Source organism: Colias croceus, chromosome 26, assembly GCF_905220415.1.
Source record: "Colias croceus chromosome 26, ilColCroc2.1".
In the NCBI taxonomy this organism is placed as follows: domain Eukaryota; kingdom Metazoa; phylum Arthropoda; class Insecta; order Lepidoptera; family Pieridae; genus Colias; species Colias croceus.
In genome coordinates, this window is record NC_059562.1 from 5,030,529 (window position 1) to 5,045,718 (window position 15,190).

At 35.6% G+C, this 15,190-nt stretch overlaps 1 protein-coding gene across 1 annotated transcript in view; it reads right to left on the bottom strand.

Moving 5' to 3' along the window:
* LOC123703413 (rho GTPase-activating protein 190) overlaps positions 1-15,190 on the bottom strand; it is a 40,971-nt gene that overhangs the window by 8,597 nt on the left and 17,184 nt on the right. Inside the window, exons 20-28 of the mRNA XM_045651373.1 lie at positions 14,011-14,117; positions 12,958-13,148; positions 12,407-12,563; positions 11,728-11,846; positions 11,146-11,223; positions 9,712-9,756; positions 8,683-8,792; positions 7,983-8,075; positions 7,116-7,193 (exon numbers count right to left, since the gene is read on the bottom strand). Coding sequence (XP_045507329.1) covers positions 7,116-7,193; positions 7,983-8,075; positions 8,683-8,792; positions 9,712-9,756; positions 11,146-11,223; positions 11,728-11,846; positions 12,407-12,563; positions 12,958-13,148; positions 14,011-14,117 — 978 coding nt within the window. The remainder of the gene's footprint in view (positions 1-7,115; positions 7,194-7,982; positions 8,076-8,682; positions 8,793-9,711; positions 9,757-11,145; positions 11,224-11,727; positions 11,847-12,406; positions 12,564-12,957; positions 13,149-14,010; positions 14,118-15,190) is intronic.

Here is a 15,190-nt window from a genome sequence, read left to right on the forward strand (position 1 = left end):
ATATTCATAATTTAAATTTAAGTAACAATTTTAAACGAACTTTCGAGATTGAAGTAGAAAGTTCAGTTTTTTATTTTTAAATAGTTTTATAGTTTTATAAAAAGTCCGTTACGTTTCATAGTGAAATGAATATTCAAGTGTTACCTGCGTTATCGTTATTTCAAACGAAGAATGAAATTCGGATTTATATGAAGTATAAATCTGCAACCACGAGCGTGGCATCGCGACCATAGGTCTATAGCGCAGGCCAAGGGCCTACCGAATCGTGTCGAGCGTCTTAACAGTGCGCTTTCTACGTGTTTCCGAGCTGAGTTCTTCTTGTTCGGGGTCCAGCGACGACGAGGAACCGCCGCAGCGTGTATGGCGCCGCCAGCGCGCGCTCAGCCACTCGTGTGCAGGTTTGAGATATTGTCTCAACACGGTGAGTCATGTTATTAATACATTATACGTGATTTACGATGATTTCAACACAAATCTTTCAACGTGAATGGTTATTACTGGATGTTACACGTTAGATAATCCATTTTCACAAATATCGGTTTTAAGATAGTATTAATTGCCGAAAGCAGATCCGAAACGTGTTTCGATCTTTTGATTTTATTCCTCCTTGAATCGTATTCGCTACGCGGACATTATAAATGTATGTGAATTGTGCCTTCCTTTTCCGAATTGAGGGTAAATATAAAAAAAAAAAAAAAAAAAAAAAAAACGATTTCTTAATATCGTTAGATTAGAAAATTCATCCGATACGAGTCGAATCAAGTACACTCACCGGCACGGAATCTTGGCCACTGCAAATTTTTGCGTAAAATAACACTATTTCTTTTCTACTACAAAATTCAATAAAAATTTAATCAAAACTAGTTACTTTAATGTTTTTACTAACTTTTAGTAATAATTGGAAGTTAATAAGAAGTACTACCGAGTAGATATGAATTAAACAAAAATTTACGCTTTTCCTGTGAAATTTAAATGATTTCTTAAAAAATGCTAAAAAATTAGAAAAAACGTTTCCATAAAAAAAATGGAACCTTTTAATAAAGGGTGTTTCCTTCTCTTGCCTTAAACACTGTTTGCATCCAGTCTGGCATACTCTAGAAGACATTTTTGGAGACCACTTGAGCTATAGTGTACCAAACGGCCCCAGCTGTATTTCTAAGCTCATCTAACATTAGTGCTGGGTTGGAATCGAACTTTATGTTTCTTTTAAGCATGTCCCAGATGTGTTCTATTGGATTAAGATCCAGGCTACGAGCTGGCCACTCCAATATTTCAATAATAACCTCTTGAAGGTACTCTTATACGCTTCGTACGACATGCGGACGTGCGTTATAGCGTATTAGTAGCAAATTTTCTTCACTGATAAACCTGTAATAGGGCTGAAAATGTTCCTGGAGAATTTCCTCGATGTACCTGATCAAATTTAAGCCATTATCTACGATAAATAACTCCGTGCGAGCATCGGAACTTATACCTCCCCATACCATTATTGACCCTCCATGAAAAATCGCATTTTGAGTGTGGTGATGTGTGAAAACCTCTCTTCTCGTCTCCTCTATACTGACTGTTGGCTATCAGAAGCTCGTAAAGTGCCTTAGGAGCCATCTGTGAACACCTCACGAGCGCACTGGCTGTGGGTCCAGTTTTCATGTTCTCGTGCAAAACGAAGACGTGCTTCTCTGTGATGTCTGAGGAGTTCTGGACGGCGTGCTGGTCTGAAAACCTTCAAATTAACTTCTTTCATTAGTCTTCTCACCGATTGCTCACTCACATTTATTATCCTGGTGTTTTAGAGCCGGTGGCGTATCCTAAAAACTGTCAGAAAGCCATTTCTGAGTATCTCTCGAACAATAAACGGGTCTTCTCGAGCTGATGTGCACCTCACACCTTCATTTCCTGGTCTGCACATGTGGCTGCCAGTCTCCTGGTATCTTCTCCATGCATAGTGCATCGCTGAACGAGGTACGTACTGTACATTAGCTACTTTACGTTGCGGCAGTCATTGGTCTAACATTGTGATGGCCTGAGTAGGTTGTTCAGATGTTAATGGCATTTTTAATTGTTTGTTATGATCATTGACTACAGTACAACAATAACAATATCTTAAAACGGCATAAAAGATATCGAAAAAAGTTTAAAACGAACAATTCGTAACTTCGGCTTAACCGCACAAATCACAAATTTCGAATAACTCTTCAAAAGTGGTAAAAGATTATTCTCAAACTCAATGATTTCTTACCATAAAATTAAACAAATAATATGTTAACATATCTGCATACAAAAAAATCGTGAAAAACACTTCAAACTTTTTTTATCGGCAAATTTGTAAGTGGCCAAGATTCCGTGCCGGTGAGTGTAGAATGTAGTTGCCTATATCTTGTAAGCACAATAGAAATAGGTAAATTATTATTATCAATTTCTTACAAATATATTAATAATAATTTTTGCCTGACGTATTAAATTAGTCCGCGACTCTGTGCCTAATTACTGCTAAATTTAAATGCGATTTCTATTTTCTATACAAATAAACTTAAGAATTAATAGAGATGCTTTGAAGGAGATTATTGATAAGTTTAAATTCATATAAAATTCCTCCCGCTGTGGAATGTATTTTTTAACTTACTAATCATGGCATACGCGTATGCAGATAGGCGGATTTGATAAGCGGATTTGATAAGTTGGTTTAAAACTCGTCACCATCAGTTTTTACCAGTACATTCAATAACCGCTAAGATCGACTTTTTAAGTCGTTTCAAATCATTTCATCAATACAAAAGTTAGAATCAGGGGAAACACCAAAATAATAAAAAGGGGGGGGGAGAGATTTTCAACAAACAAAGCTCAAATTAATCTCATCACCCTCGAATACCATGTAATTCGAAAACCAGCCATAGTTTTCACTTAGAGGTACTTAATAATATTTATTTATTCTTTAACTCGGGACATCATATTTTATGTCTTTGGAGATTCAAGCCACTATTGAACATCAGGGGTTCGTCAATCGAACACCATGACTCTATTGTTAATCACCCCTTTTTATAATTAAGAAAAGCAAGTTCTGCAAATACAGAGTAATTTTCAATTTCACACCCACTGTTAACTGTGACATGACATACTCGACTTAAAATTATAATTTTTGTATTTGCGGGGCTATCGACTACCCGTACGTATCGACGCCTCCTATATCCTTGTATCACTATTGAATACCATATCGATATTATAAATACATCATAAACGAAGGTCGATTACTTAAGATAACGTATCAGCCCTTCGGGCTAGCGTCAGCTCATAGAATGTTTGCGACAGTCACAAACTGGACTGCTCAAGAACCAAGGGACTGTGGCCTTTACTTTGTGATCTACGTGGGCAATGATTTGCATTCACCAGAACAGTATGTATAGGTACCACATTGAAATGAAATGAAATTATTTATTTTGCAAGAAATGTAAAAAATTTACATATTATGTTATATTGTTTCATTGTTCAGCACAAATCGCCAATTGATTGGCTTGCAGAGACTTTGGAATTGCAATTCAACTCAATTCGAAATAAAGTTCGTCTCTAACCTACTTTGGAATATCAATCCGATAGAATCTATTCTGACACCCGAGCGTTTAAGATTTTCTACGAATGGTTTGGAGCACGGAAGCAAGTTGGAAATTGGCGATGGAAATGGTAAATTGAAAGTGTCAGTGCCTAAAAATAGGCTTAATAGCAGGCAGTTGGTCCCTCAAGCAGGCACACCACCTCTTAGGGTTTCTCAACTTTGCAACCTTCATCACCCTCCGGGGAAGGATGCACTGCCGCATGCTATAGCGCCAAGGGAACGCCTCTCGGGGCTTATTACCTTTGCAACCTTCATCACCCTCCGGGGAAGGATGCACTGGCGCACGCTGCAGCGCTACAGAAACGCCTCACAGGCTTAGCACTTTTGCAACCTCTATCACCCTCCGGGTAAGGATGCACTAGAGCACGCTGCAGCGCTACACGAACGCCCCACGGGCTTATTATTTTTGCAACCTCCATCACCCTCCGGGGATGGATGTAGTGGCGCACGCTGCAGCGGTACAGGACCGCCTCTCAGGCTTATCATTTTGAAACCTTCATCACCCTCCGGGGTAGGATGCACTTACGCACGCTGTAGCGCCACAGGAACGCCTATCAAGGTTTGTCATCGTTGCAAAATTTTATCATCCTCCGGGGAAGGATGTACTGACACACGCCACAGCGCTACAGGAACGCCTCTTAGGGCTAATCAACTTTGAAACCTTTGGCTCCCTCCGGGGAAGAATGAACTGCCGCAATTGTTAAAGATCTAGTTCAAAAACATCTTTTAAAAGCAAATAAGTGTAAAAACAAGTATATCTACCAGCCGTATCCAATTCACAGGAAAGTCAAAGCATTGAATGAAAGTACCTTGGACCCAGTGTCAAAAAAAGTTGGTATGGAAATTGATGTTTGCAGTAATAGCTTTCCTAACCTTGACAGTCGAGGTAGTAAGAAAAAATTTCATTCAAAGGCAGAACGAGATCTCTTTGGCAAGAGTTATTAGTTTGAACGTTTGAACATTTCACAAGCTGTACAGCTAGGAAGCCGAATCCTCGCGCAATCGCGCTGGCTCCTAATGCAACGTGCTCGAACAGTCGACACAAACATTTCCATTCAGAGGGGAATTCTACAAATAAATTTTAATCACAGCTCAAACAGCTTACGTCATCTCAAGTAAGACAGACTTAAACAACCGGCTCTATTGCCTCGAGTTCATTATAATACTACCCAAGTGGAAGAACCAGTCTTTGCACCCAGACCTCAAGAGCCGTGCTACTATCAGGATAAGTCTTCTCAATCGTCCACTGACAAACACGCACAGGTTCAGCACCAACTCAAATACAGAACCTACAGCTGAAAGTCTGGCTCATTTTGGATAGGTCAATCTGTTGTACACCTTGATGGACAGCTTAAAAAAAAAAATAGAAACATACATAGACTGCTGGTAACTACTGACCAGGCTATAAAAGGATGCTAAATGCTTAGCTAAATTATGTATAACTGACGGCTTAGTACACTATTCTTATACATAAAATCAGTCAGTTTGTATTAAAATAAAATTATATTAAAATTTCATCTGATCATTTAAGCAAACATTACCTCAGGGTATTTCCTTAGCTAGAACAAATCTTTCAAAATTACAAATCCGGAAGGCAAGGAAGATTATTCAAAAACTCTTATCGAAATAATTTTAAAATAAATCAGCATAATAATTATTTATCTATGTGATTAATAAAATAAACAAAAACTTGTTTGCATTTATTAACGCGCAGCTATGTGATTACTGTTATTAGTTTTTGGACGTGTTCTCTATTTATTCCTGTTTACATTACAATTCAAAACAATGGGTCGATAGTGAAGACGCGTTTTAACCTCGCATTCCGCATTGGGCTCCAAAACATATTCTTCCACATACTAGCAATTATTATGTAAATATAAATCCAGTTTCAAGGCACATAAGAACGTTTCTTTGCATTTCCAATCCATAAGAGGTTCTGACTAATTTGTTTATTACTACACAGCATCCGGTGAGACCAGCTACAGCGGCTATCATAGGTGGCAGGGTAAAGCGAGCTGTTTTCGAGTCGAGGTCGAAATCTGGGTGATGTTACATAGTTATAGTAGCATCATCAATCTATTTGGAAAAATATCTAGTTAATGACATTCTTGCAAAAGTAAACTAGAGAGATGTTTATAAACATTATTATTTAGTATTTACATACAAATTTTTTAAAGAATATAATAAATTCGATCACAAGGTGGGATTCGAACCCCCGTGGTTCCGCCACATGGTGGAATTATTATTATATTATTGTCGTAGTGTATATAATGCTAATCAAAATAGAAGTCATTAGTAATCACAATCGAGATTTTTCAGCCTACTCAGGTTGAAAGGCATATACTGATTAAAATGTTGACAAGATATAGGTACTTGTAGTATATTTATGGATGTATTATGTACCATGTATAAGGTATTGAGACAAATTTTCAATAATTATCAAAGTCATGATTTTATACATTATATACTTTGTTTATAGGATATTTATAACCTTTTTGGGGCATTACTCTATCACATTGTTGCGTTTTATTTATCAAGCCACCAGGAGATAACAAACAACTCTCTCATAATGGACTACGGACGTCAAACGGAACACATAATATAGAAATTTTACCTGAAAATAAAATTTGTATTATGTTTCCTAAGACGTCCGTAGTCCAGATAAGGTCTTCCTGGTGTTATTTTTGCACCAGTGCTACCGTATCATTTATGAGACGAACAATGAGGATATTTCTGGTGGCTTGCCGGAACTGTGGTGAGTTTTGTCCCCACCACTCGCGGCGCTGGCGGCGGTACCACGTGACGGGCTTAAAACTAGCACCATCTAGCGACTTCACGGGGAAAAAGGCGATGTACACTCTCATAATGGACTACGGACGTCTTAGGAAACATAATACAAATTTTATTTTCAGGTAAAATTTCTATATTCTTAAATTGTATTTAGAATTGAAATAGGATTGTATGTATATATGTATAAGGAAATTTATTAAGTACTAAAACTATATAATAAGCGGAGGAAATTAAGTCAAGGGCTGAAATAGATGTATGTAATTCGAAAGTTTTAAACACCACAGCCATTAGATATTATAATGTAATGTAAAGCGAACACGTAAAACATGCGCTAAATGTATTTATTAATATAAAGTTAGTATGTTATTAACATGTAACGGTAAGTGCAGTGCGAATCAAATTTAATGGCGGCTCGGAACATCGAACGATCTGATGCGCAGAAAACAATTTTAGATATTACCGGAACGTTAAGGGTCGGATACCTGCGCGCTCGTGCATTCGCAGCTAACTTCCGAACCGCCATTAAGTTTGAATCGAACTGTAAGTAATGTAATATGAAGCGAATTAACACAAAACATGCATAAAAATGTATATAATAATATGCAAAGTGAGTGAGTGGGTTAGCAAGTGATTGAGTGTGTGTTTGAGTGAGTGAGTAAGTAAGTAATGTAAAGCTATTGTACACGTAAAGCATGCATTTTAATGTATGTATATGCACCTGTGCGTACTGCGCGTCGAGTTCGGTCTCAGAGCTGACGCCGGACGGGTGGTGGTGCCCGCCGGACGGCCCGTACGACTGGGATGATTTATATGTTTTTAAGTGAAACTTTTATTACATCGTCTCAAACTTTTTGGTCTGTGTAGCGCATGTCGCGTGACGCACGATACGTACGATAATTATCGTACAAATACGATAATTTTTAGTTAAATGTCTATAGTGTGAAAAAAGGTTTCACTTTTACCGTGGTTTCATAAAACCACACAACATTTTTTTTCTATATGTATTTATTTCGTCTTTTCCATTTAAAAAAAACTTTTGGAAGTGTTTAACACTCTTTATCTAGATGATAGGTCGTTTATTAAACAAAAATTGAGTATTTAACACATTTTTATAAACAACAATATCAATTTGTAATTTCGTGATTTGAAATTTTGTTATTGTAAGTCAATATATTTTTCTTGTATACAACAAAATCCCACCCGAAATTGAAACCCACCTGTGAGTACAGCAACTTTTGAGAAGATTATGTATTTAATAACAATTGTAGACAGAAACTAATATTTATTTATGTAACAAAGTCTGACCACAGTAACAGCGAAATTGGTACGTAATTATGTATGGAAAAAATGTAATCAATTATATTTTGTTTAGTTAAATATCTCCCAGTGATATAATGCATCCATGTTTTCGCGAATGAAATGTTAAATCAGTATTAATGAATGCATAAAATGATTTTTCATATGAATTGAATAAACCCCGGTTGCTATGACACAAACACCTATAATTTTAGTTGCGATTAAATTTTCTCTACACCATGATATTATTATTTACAAGAACATATATTTATACATAATATTGGCTTACCTTTCTATCTCTAGAATGCGCTGGTCCAATGGTGATGTGTTGCAGCGCATCGCTTACCATCGTGTAGTTGTTCATATCCAGTTTACCAGGTTGCTGGGAAAATGACGTTATTTCTTATGTCATAAGGTTCATTTTGAATGTCATAGCGTTGAAGTGTCTTCGATATTGTCTTCGATAATTAAGTTTTCGATATTGAATAGCAAATATGGTCTAACGAAAACGGCACTTTTGTAAAAAAATCTGATAATATTTACTGTCATAAAGTTGCGCCGTAACTAAAAAAAAATTATGACACATTTCTTCATCCTTCGATTTATAACATTAAAATGCTTTTTCAAGAAAGATTTGTCTTCGTAAGTCCGCTTCCGTTTTTATACAATACTAGCTTTCCACTCGCGGCTTCGCCCGCCCAGTCAAAGAAAAACCCGCATAGTTCCCGTTCCCGTGGGATTTCCGGGATAAAACCTATCCTATGTCCCGGGGTAAAAAGTAGTCTATGTCCTTTCTCGGGTATCAAAATGTCTCTATACCAAATTTCATGCAAATTGGTTCAGTAGTTAAGGCGTGACTGAGTATCAGACAGACAGACAGAGTTACTTTCGCATTTATAATATTAAGTATGGATTTTGCTACCTAATCTTGCTTAAAGTGAGCGAAATATATAAAATAAAATGAAAACTTATTCCTCATGTATTATTACCTTCAAAGTCTGCGAATGTCTTGGCCTGTGAGGAGGTGGGTGTGGCCGAGCTCGGCCCGTTGTGAACGCACGCGGCCCGTAACCTGCCGGTTGCCAGAGACCACCGCCATCTGTTTTAATACATGTATTTAACGGTACTTAAAACAGTCATAGAGACAAAATTATTATTAAAGTGGAAATAAATAAGTATACGCAACTACCTCAAATAAACTTAGAAAACAAAAGTGATCATACAGAATATCCGGTAAGCACTACAACAAACTTTAAGGAGAGTTAGATGAAGCTATAAATCTATAATAAAAATAATGATAAAAAAGCTGTAATATTTGAAATCGATTGATTCTCAAAAATAGTAAGAGCTAGCGCGCAAGAGCAACTTTTGTCTCCGCAACTATTTTGTCTCTCCCATCAACTCTATGGGCTAATAAAAAAGTCTCCCGGGAGTTGCGTCGCTACGTGCGCGCACTTTCTTACTAGCCCATAGAGTTGATGGGAGAGACAAAATAGTTGCGGAGAGTTGCTCTTGCGCGCTAGATCTAACACTTTTTAGAACGTCACCCGAGCATTATATATGTCTGTACTACTTACCGGAAACCATGTAAGTATATCTAAGATTTAATAAACATATAAAATTTTAAATACGCTTATATAATGCTGTGTACTCGTATGACACTGCTTTACCTTCATGTGCAAAAAATATATTACCACATTATGTGTGTATAACTTAACGAAAGCTTTTCAAATTACAAATAATTATATACTTTAAAAAAATACTATTTTACAAAACTTCGAATAAATTTTTGCATAAATAAGATTGTAAGAGGCATGCTTTATAAAATCAATTTAAAGTGTCCGAAAAAATTGTTCGTAAAAATGTGTAAATACTATATTAAAAATATATTCTAATCTAATCTACTTAAATGTAATCATGCACAAATCACGAGTACAAAACGGACGAAACAACCATCTACGCAAAAATGAACCTTCCCGCCATACAAATACGGTATACAATTGCGACCATGCAATCACCTGACTCGTGCGTGCTGAGTGAGTCCTCCGAACAGTTGAGGTCCGCTGCGTTATAACAATATCATTTTTTTTTACATTTATTATAAACTTCATGTATATATAATTTATTTAGAAACGCACGCACGCATAAAAAATTATGTATCTAATCTGTGGATAATGTTGTTGGTTGCGCAGTTTCACCTGTGTCTCGATTATGTTTTATTTTAATGTTTCTTACTTTTATACTGTTTGTGAACCCAATGAAAGAATAACAGAAATAATTTCTTTTTATATTTAGCATTTAGCTAGCGTTTTTATATGACTTAATATAATCTGGTATGTTTCTATTCCTTTTAATAAATGTTGCTCTTGTATATCATAAAATAAAAACCTAACCAATCTATTACCAAAGACAGAAACAAAACTTTCCATTTAGTGTATACTGCGCAATAAAGTATTCCTTATATCGTTAAATACCGTCCATTCAAAATTCGTCCATATATGACTTTGCAATAATAGACCGGGAGATATTGACACAAAATTTCGAGTCATTTGTAACAGGATGGCGGTTCTACAGGGGACTCAGAACGCAATTACAAAAAGAAAAATGATTAGAATGATTAGTAGAACCGCCATCGCAACCGCCATTACAAATGACTCGAAATTTTGTGTCAATATCTCCCGGTCTATCTATACAAATATTATAAAGAGGAAAGGTTTGATTTTTTGTTTGTTTGTTTGTATGAATTGAATAGGCTCCGAAACTACTTGGCAGATTTGAAAAATTCTTTCACTGTTGGAAAGCTACATCATTTCTGAGTGACATAGGCTATATTTCATTTTCAAAAAAAATAGGCATCCTTACTAAAATTACGATAACGTAATCCAAGGTGTGAAAAAAATATCAAAAAACTACCTTACATCGCGTGCGCTGCGAAAACTGTTGATGATAGAACAAAATGATATACTACATTTTTTTAGAACACACCATTGTCTACAAAAAATCAGCGGCAGCATATCTCTAACTATTACAGTCATGTCACAATAAGCGTTTTTTTATTGAAAAAAAGAAATTAAAATACCACCGCTACAAAAAGCTCTTTATTTGTACCTTGGTATTAACCCTTATCAAATTAAATGATGTATTATTTAATATTATATAATATTTTAATAGCCATAAATATTACACTGTTTTTAGCTTTGTTGATTCTACACGTTGGGAAATGTAATACTTATAATAAATGCGAAAGTTTGTGAGGATGGATGTACCTACTCACTCTTTCACGCAAATACTACTGAAGATTACATTGAAATTTAGTATACATATATAGAGGGTAACTTGGATAAACATATATGTATATCCCGGAAATCCCACAGGAACGGGAACTATGCGGGTTTTTTTAAACGCGGGCGAAGCCGCGGGCGGAATGCTAGTAAGGTATATATTCAACTCACGCGACAAATCAGCGTGCATCCTGTGGTCGGGCGGCGCGGGCTCTGGAGGCGTGCTCGGAGGCGGGTATACGCTGAAACCTGCGAAGTTCATTAGTATTATTATTTTGAAATAAAATGATATTTTTCGAAAAATCAATTTCGAGACGGATTTGTATATGTAATAGAACATTTCTTGCTAGATATGAAAAAAAAAAACATATTGATTCATACGATTTACACTCGTTATTTGTAAATAGTGCGCAATAAAAATGAAAAGTAATTAATCTATAATATAAAAATGAATCCCAAAATGTGTTGGTAAGCGCATAACTTTAGAACAGCTGAACCGATTTCTTTAATTCTTTTTTTATTATATTCCTTGAAGTACGAGGATGGTTCTTATGTAGAGAAAACGTGAATATGTACCACGGGCGAAACCGGGGCGGACCGCTAGTTTTCAATAAATCAACAGTGACTTTATTTGAAGGTATTATTTAGACTTATTAAAGTAGAAATTCTAGTAATATTTATATAGGCTATTTAGATATTACATTGATAGTAAAAGACAATAATAAAAAGGTATGTGATAAACATATTTCTTACCTTTAAGAAAACTTCTATTCTTCGAATTATTAAGAGTATCGCTGTATTCTGACTCCATGTCGGCGCGTGAGTCGGGTCCAATCAGTAAATCCAATGAATTTGTCAGTTTGTGCTCCATCCTGTAAAAATAAAATATTTTGAATAGTTTGAACCGGTCTTCTTGTTTCTTTCATAAATTGCTTGTTTTCGCTGCTTTGAAATTTTCTTTTCGCTAAGCTCAGTATTTGATATATATCTATACTTTTATATTATAATTTATAAAGCTGAAGAGTTCGTTTGTATGTTTGAACGCGCTTATCTCAGGAACTACTGGTCCGAAACTATAAGCTATATATCATCACGCTAAGACAAACAGGAGAAGAGGTACGAGGGTGAAACCGCGGAGCGCAGGTAGTTTAAAATATGTGTGAATAATAAAAAAATATGGGTGTCCCAAACACTAGTGATACTGAAACCAGGAGGTATAGGATCTAGGTCTTCAGTTGCCGTGGCCGAGGTCTGTACCAAAGAATGTGTCAGCTTCAGTATATCACTACTTCTTGGGGCACCCTGTATGTATCTATTGGGGGCAGGTTGCGGGTTGCGCGCTCCATGCGGCACGCCGCTCGACCTGCTGGGGGCAGGTTGCGGTTGTGACGCCATCTGTGGGGGGCAGGTTGCGGTGTGACGTCACACTCACGTGTCCAGGCGGTAGGGGTGCGGCGCGGGGCGGGCCGCGGCCACGTCGGGCAGGTTGTGGTTGTGCCGCGCGCCGCCCGACCGCTCCATGCGGAACGCGCGTTCAATCTCGCCCTTACGCTCCCACACCTCCTTGAAGAACGGCGTGTAGAACGCCGCTGGACACGAGAAAAAAACATTTGAGCACACAGAAAAATAGAGTTTATAGATCCAATCATTCGTAATGCACCTGAAAACTAATATTTTTTATGTTAATATGATAAAAACCCGCTAAAAGGTCGAAATAGGCGACCGAAAAATAAAACGTTAAAAGTTTCAGTTCAAGGAAATAAATATCAACCAAACCCTAGATTACAAGTAAACCTTACCGAATATTTTGATTTATTCTTACACGCTCGTTTTAAAAATACACCATTAAACTTTAAAATAAATAAGGAAAGTTTCAAACATTATATCAAGATTATGTCACAAAAAACATGCTTTTTTTTTAATCGCCACTTATTACCGCTTACAAATAAAAAAATGCCCATAAAAAATGGCAACCCAACTCACCCTTAGTCTCCGCCGTGTTACTATACGTGTACGTAGTGAAGTGCGCTGCGAGTCGATCGGCAGTCGCGTTTCCATCCGTAATGAGAGCGTGGCCGAGATCCGTACCGAAGAACGTGTTAGCTGCTGACCCACCACCATCTGTGACTGCCACCATTTGGATTGGCAGGTTTGGTATGTTCATGGAGAACGCGCTGGAAACGTGAAGTTAGCAACGGTTAGTATAATGTTCAGAATACACTAAAACCATTTTATTCTAGTAGTACGAGATCCCACACGTATCCATTAGTGCGTTCATAGTTTTTTTGCTAAAACCAAAATGTTATGTACATATATTTATAATTAGGACAATATATGTATATCTAGGTTGCCAGTCAAAATTTATAAAGATTGAGACTGCAAGTTATGTAGAGATTCTAAAAAATGACGGTTGCCGTTTTTCACCTGCCCGCAACCTCTTCACAGCAGCAGCAGTGTTTGCCAGCCTACTTTTAAATAATTATATAATCCAAAAACAACAACAAAATTACTATTTCGTATTCACTCTTAGCTCATAAAATTATTTCACGCACTTCTCAATATCTTCAGATGTATTTAACATGATTCAATTGCGTTTAAACACCAAGGAAACTGTATCACAACTAACTACAGATACTTTAACTTTCAACTCATTTGTGTACATATTTACGAATGATTTCAGGAGAAGACAAGCGTCATCTAACTATCATAACATTGCTAGACAATGATTAAATAATAACAGTTTACAAACAATCAAACACAAACAAGATGTGACAAATGTAGAATGTAGAATGTTTACTACCTGACTAAATAAAAGTATTTTAGTATATCTAATTGATAATACAAGTACATCATTGATTTTATTATAATTTTTTTAGAGACACAAAAATGTACAAGCTTTTATAAACGTTATATAAAAACCTACAATATAGAAACAAGATAGTTTACTTTTAACAATAATTATGTTTGAAACAGCTTATGTTGCAACAAAACCAAGCCGTGGTTTAATTAAATCAATATTCAATACTTTGCACTTACTTCAAAGTAGCCAAGCTGGCTTTCCTCTTAGCAGAGTAGATGAGAATAAAACCATGTATCAACTCTTCTCTGAACTGACTGGCGCCGTGGAAACTAGATATTATAACCTATAATAGAAAACATATTGTTACATTTCTTTCTATTCTAATGACAATCCTACCATATCATTTAAAATGTCAAATAAATGCCTACAGTAGTCGCGTGGTCTACAAGGGTATAAGGTCTACCAGAATCTGATGGCATATTTATATTTCAGAAATAAAAGATTTTCATGTGGCAACTTATTTGACAACTATCAAATTGGTTGTCAAATTATTTGTCTTTTTTTCAGTTGATGAATAATTTTTAGGATTTTGTCTAAAAAATCTTCGAAAATGTCGAAAAAGCCGCTGCGATCACAAGCAAGAGGTGTTGTTTATAATGTGTATAGAAAAACATTCGATGAAGAAGGGTCAAACACATCACAATTTTCAATTTTTAAGATTTTATTGGTAAATTGGACTTACCCGTATTGATACTTTAAATTAAAAATATTATAAGTAGGTAACTATAATATTGTTTGTTGATTAGAATATAATTTTATGAAAACTTATTACAGGAGTTTCCAATACGGCTATTCATCAAGTCCAAGCTGTCCAAGTCAATTTTATAATGTGTGTATCTGTTATTACTTACGAAAATAAACATAGTTTTATTTTATTTTTATTTTATTTTATAAAAAATTATAAGCAGTTTTGAACTACATTATCATTATAATATTGATATTTTCACATGGCATACTGGTTATGAATATACAAATATAGGTATGTATAAATAATAATAATTATGTATTACCTGTATAAAAGTAATATGTATAATTGTATATTATACATGTAAGTATGTACCTACATAATATTAAGTGGATATCTCATTATTAAGTACAGTATTGTCCACTTATGTAATGTGACTAATGATATTGAGGACAAAATAAAAAATAAGCAGTATCAAAATCGTTCAGTCCATTTTCCCTATGGTTGCACACTCAAAATTTTGATTTCGCTAATTGCCATCAGATTCTGGTTTACCTATATACAATTTTTAAAACAAGAAAAAGTACACAAATAAATTAAAAAATCTGTTTATTTACTTATAAATCTTCATTAGTATATATTTTCCATTTAAAATAATCAACAAAACATAC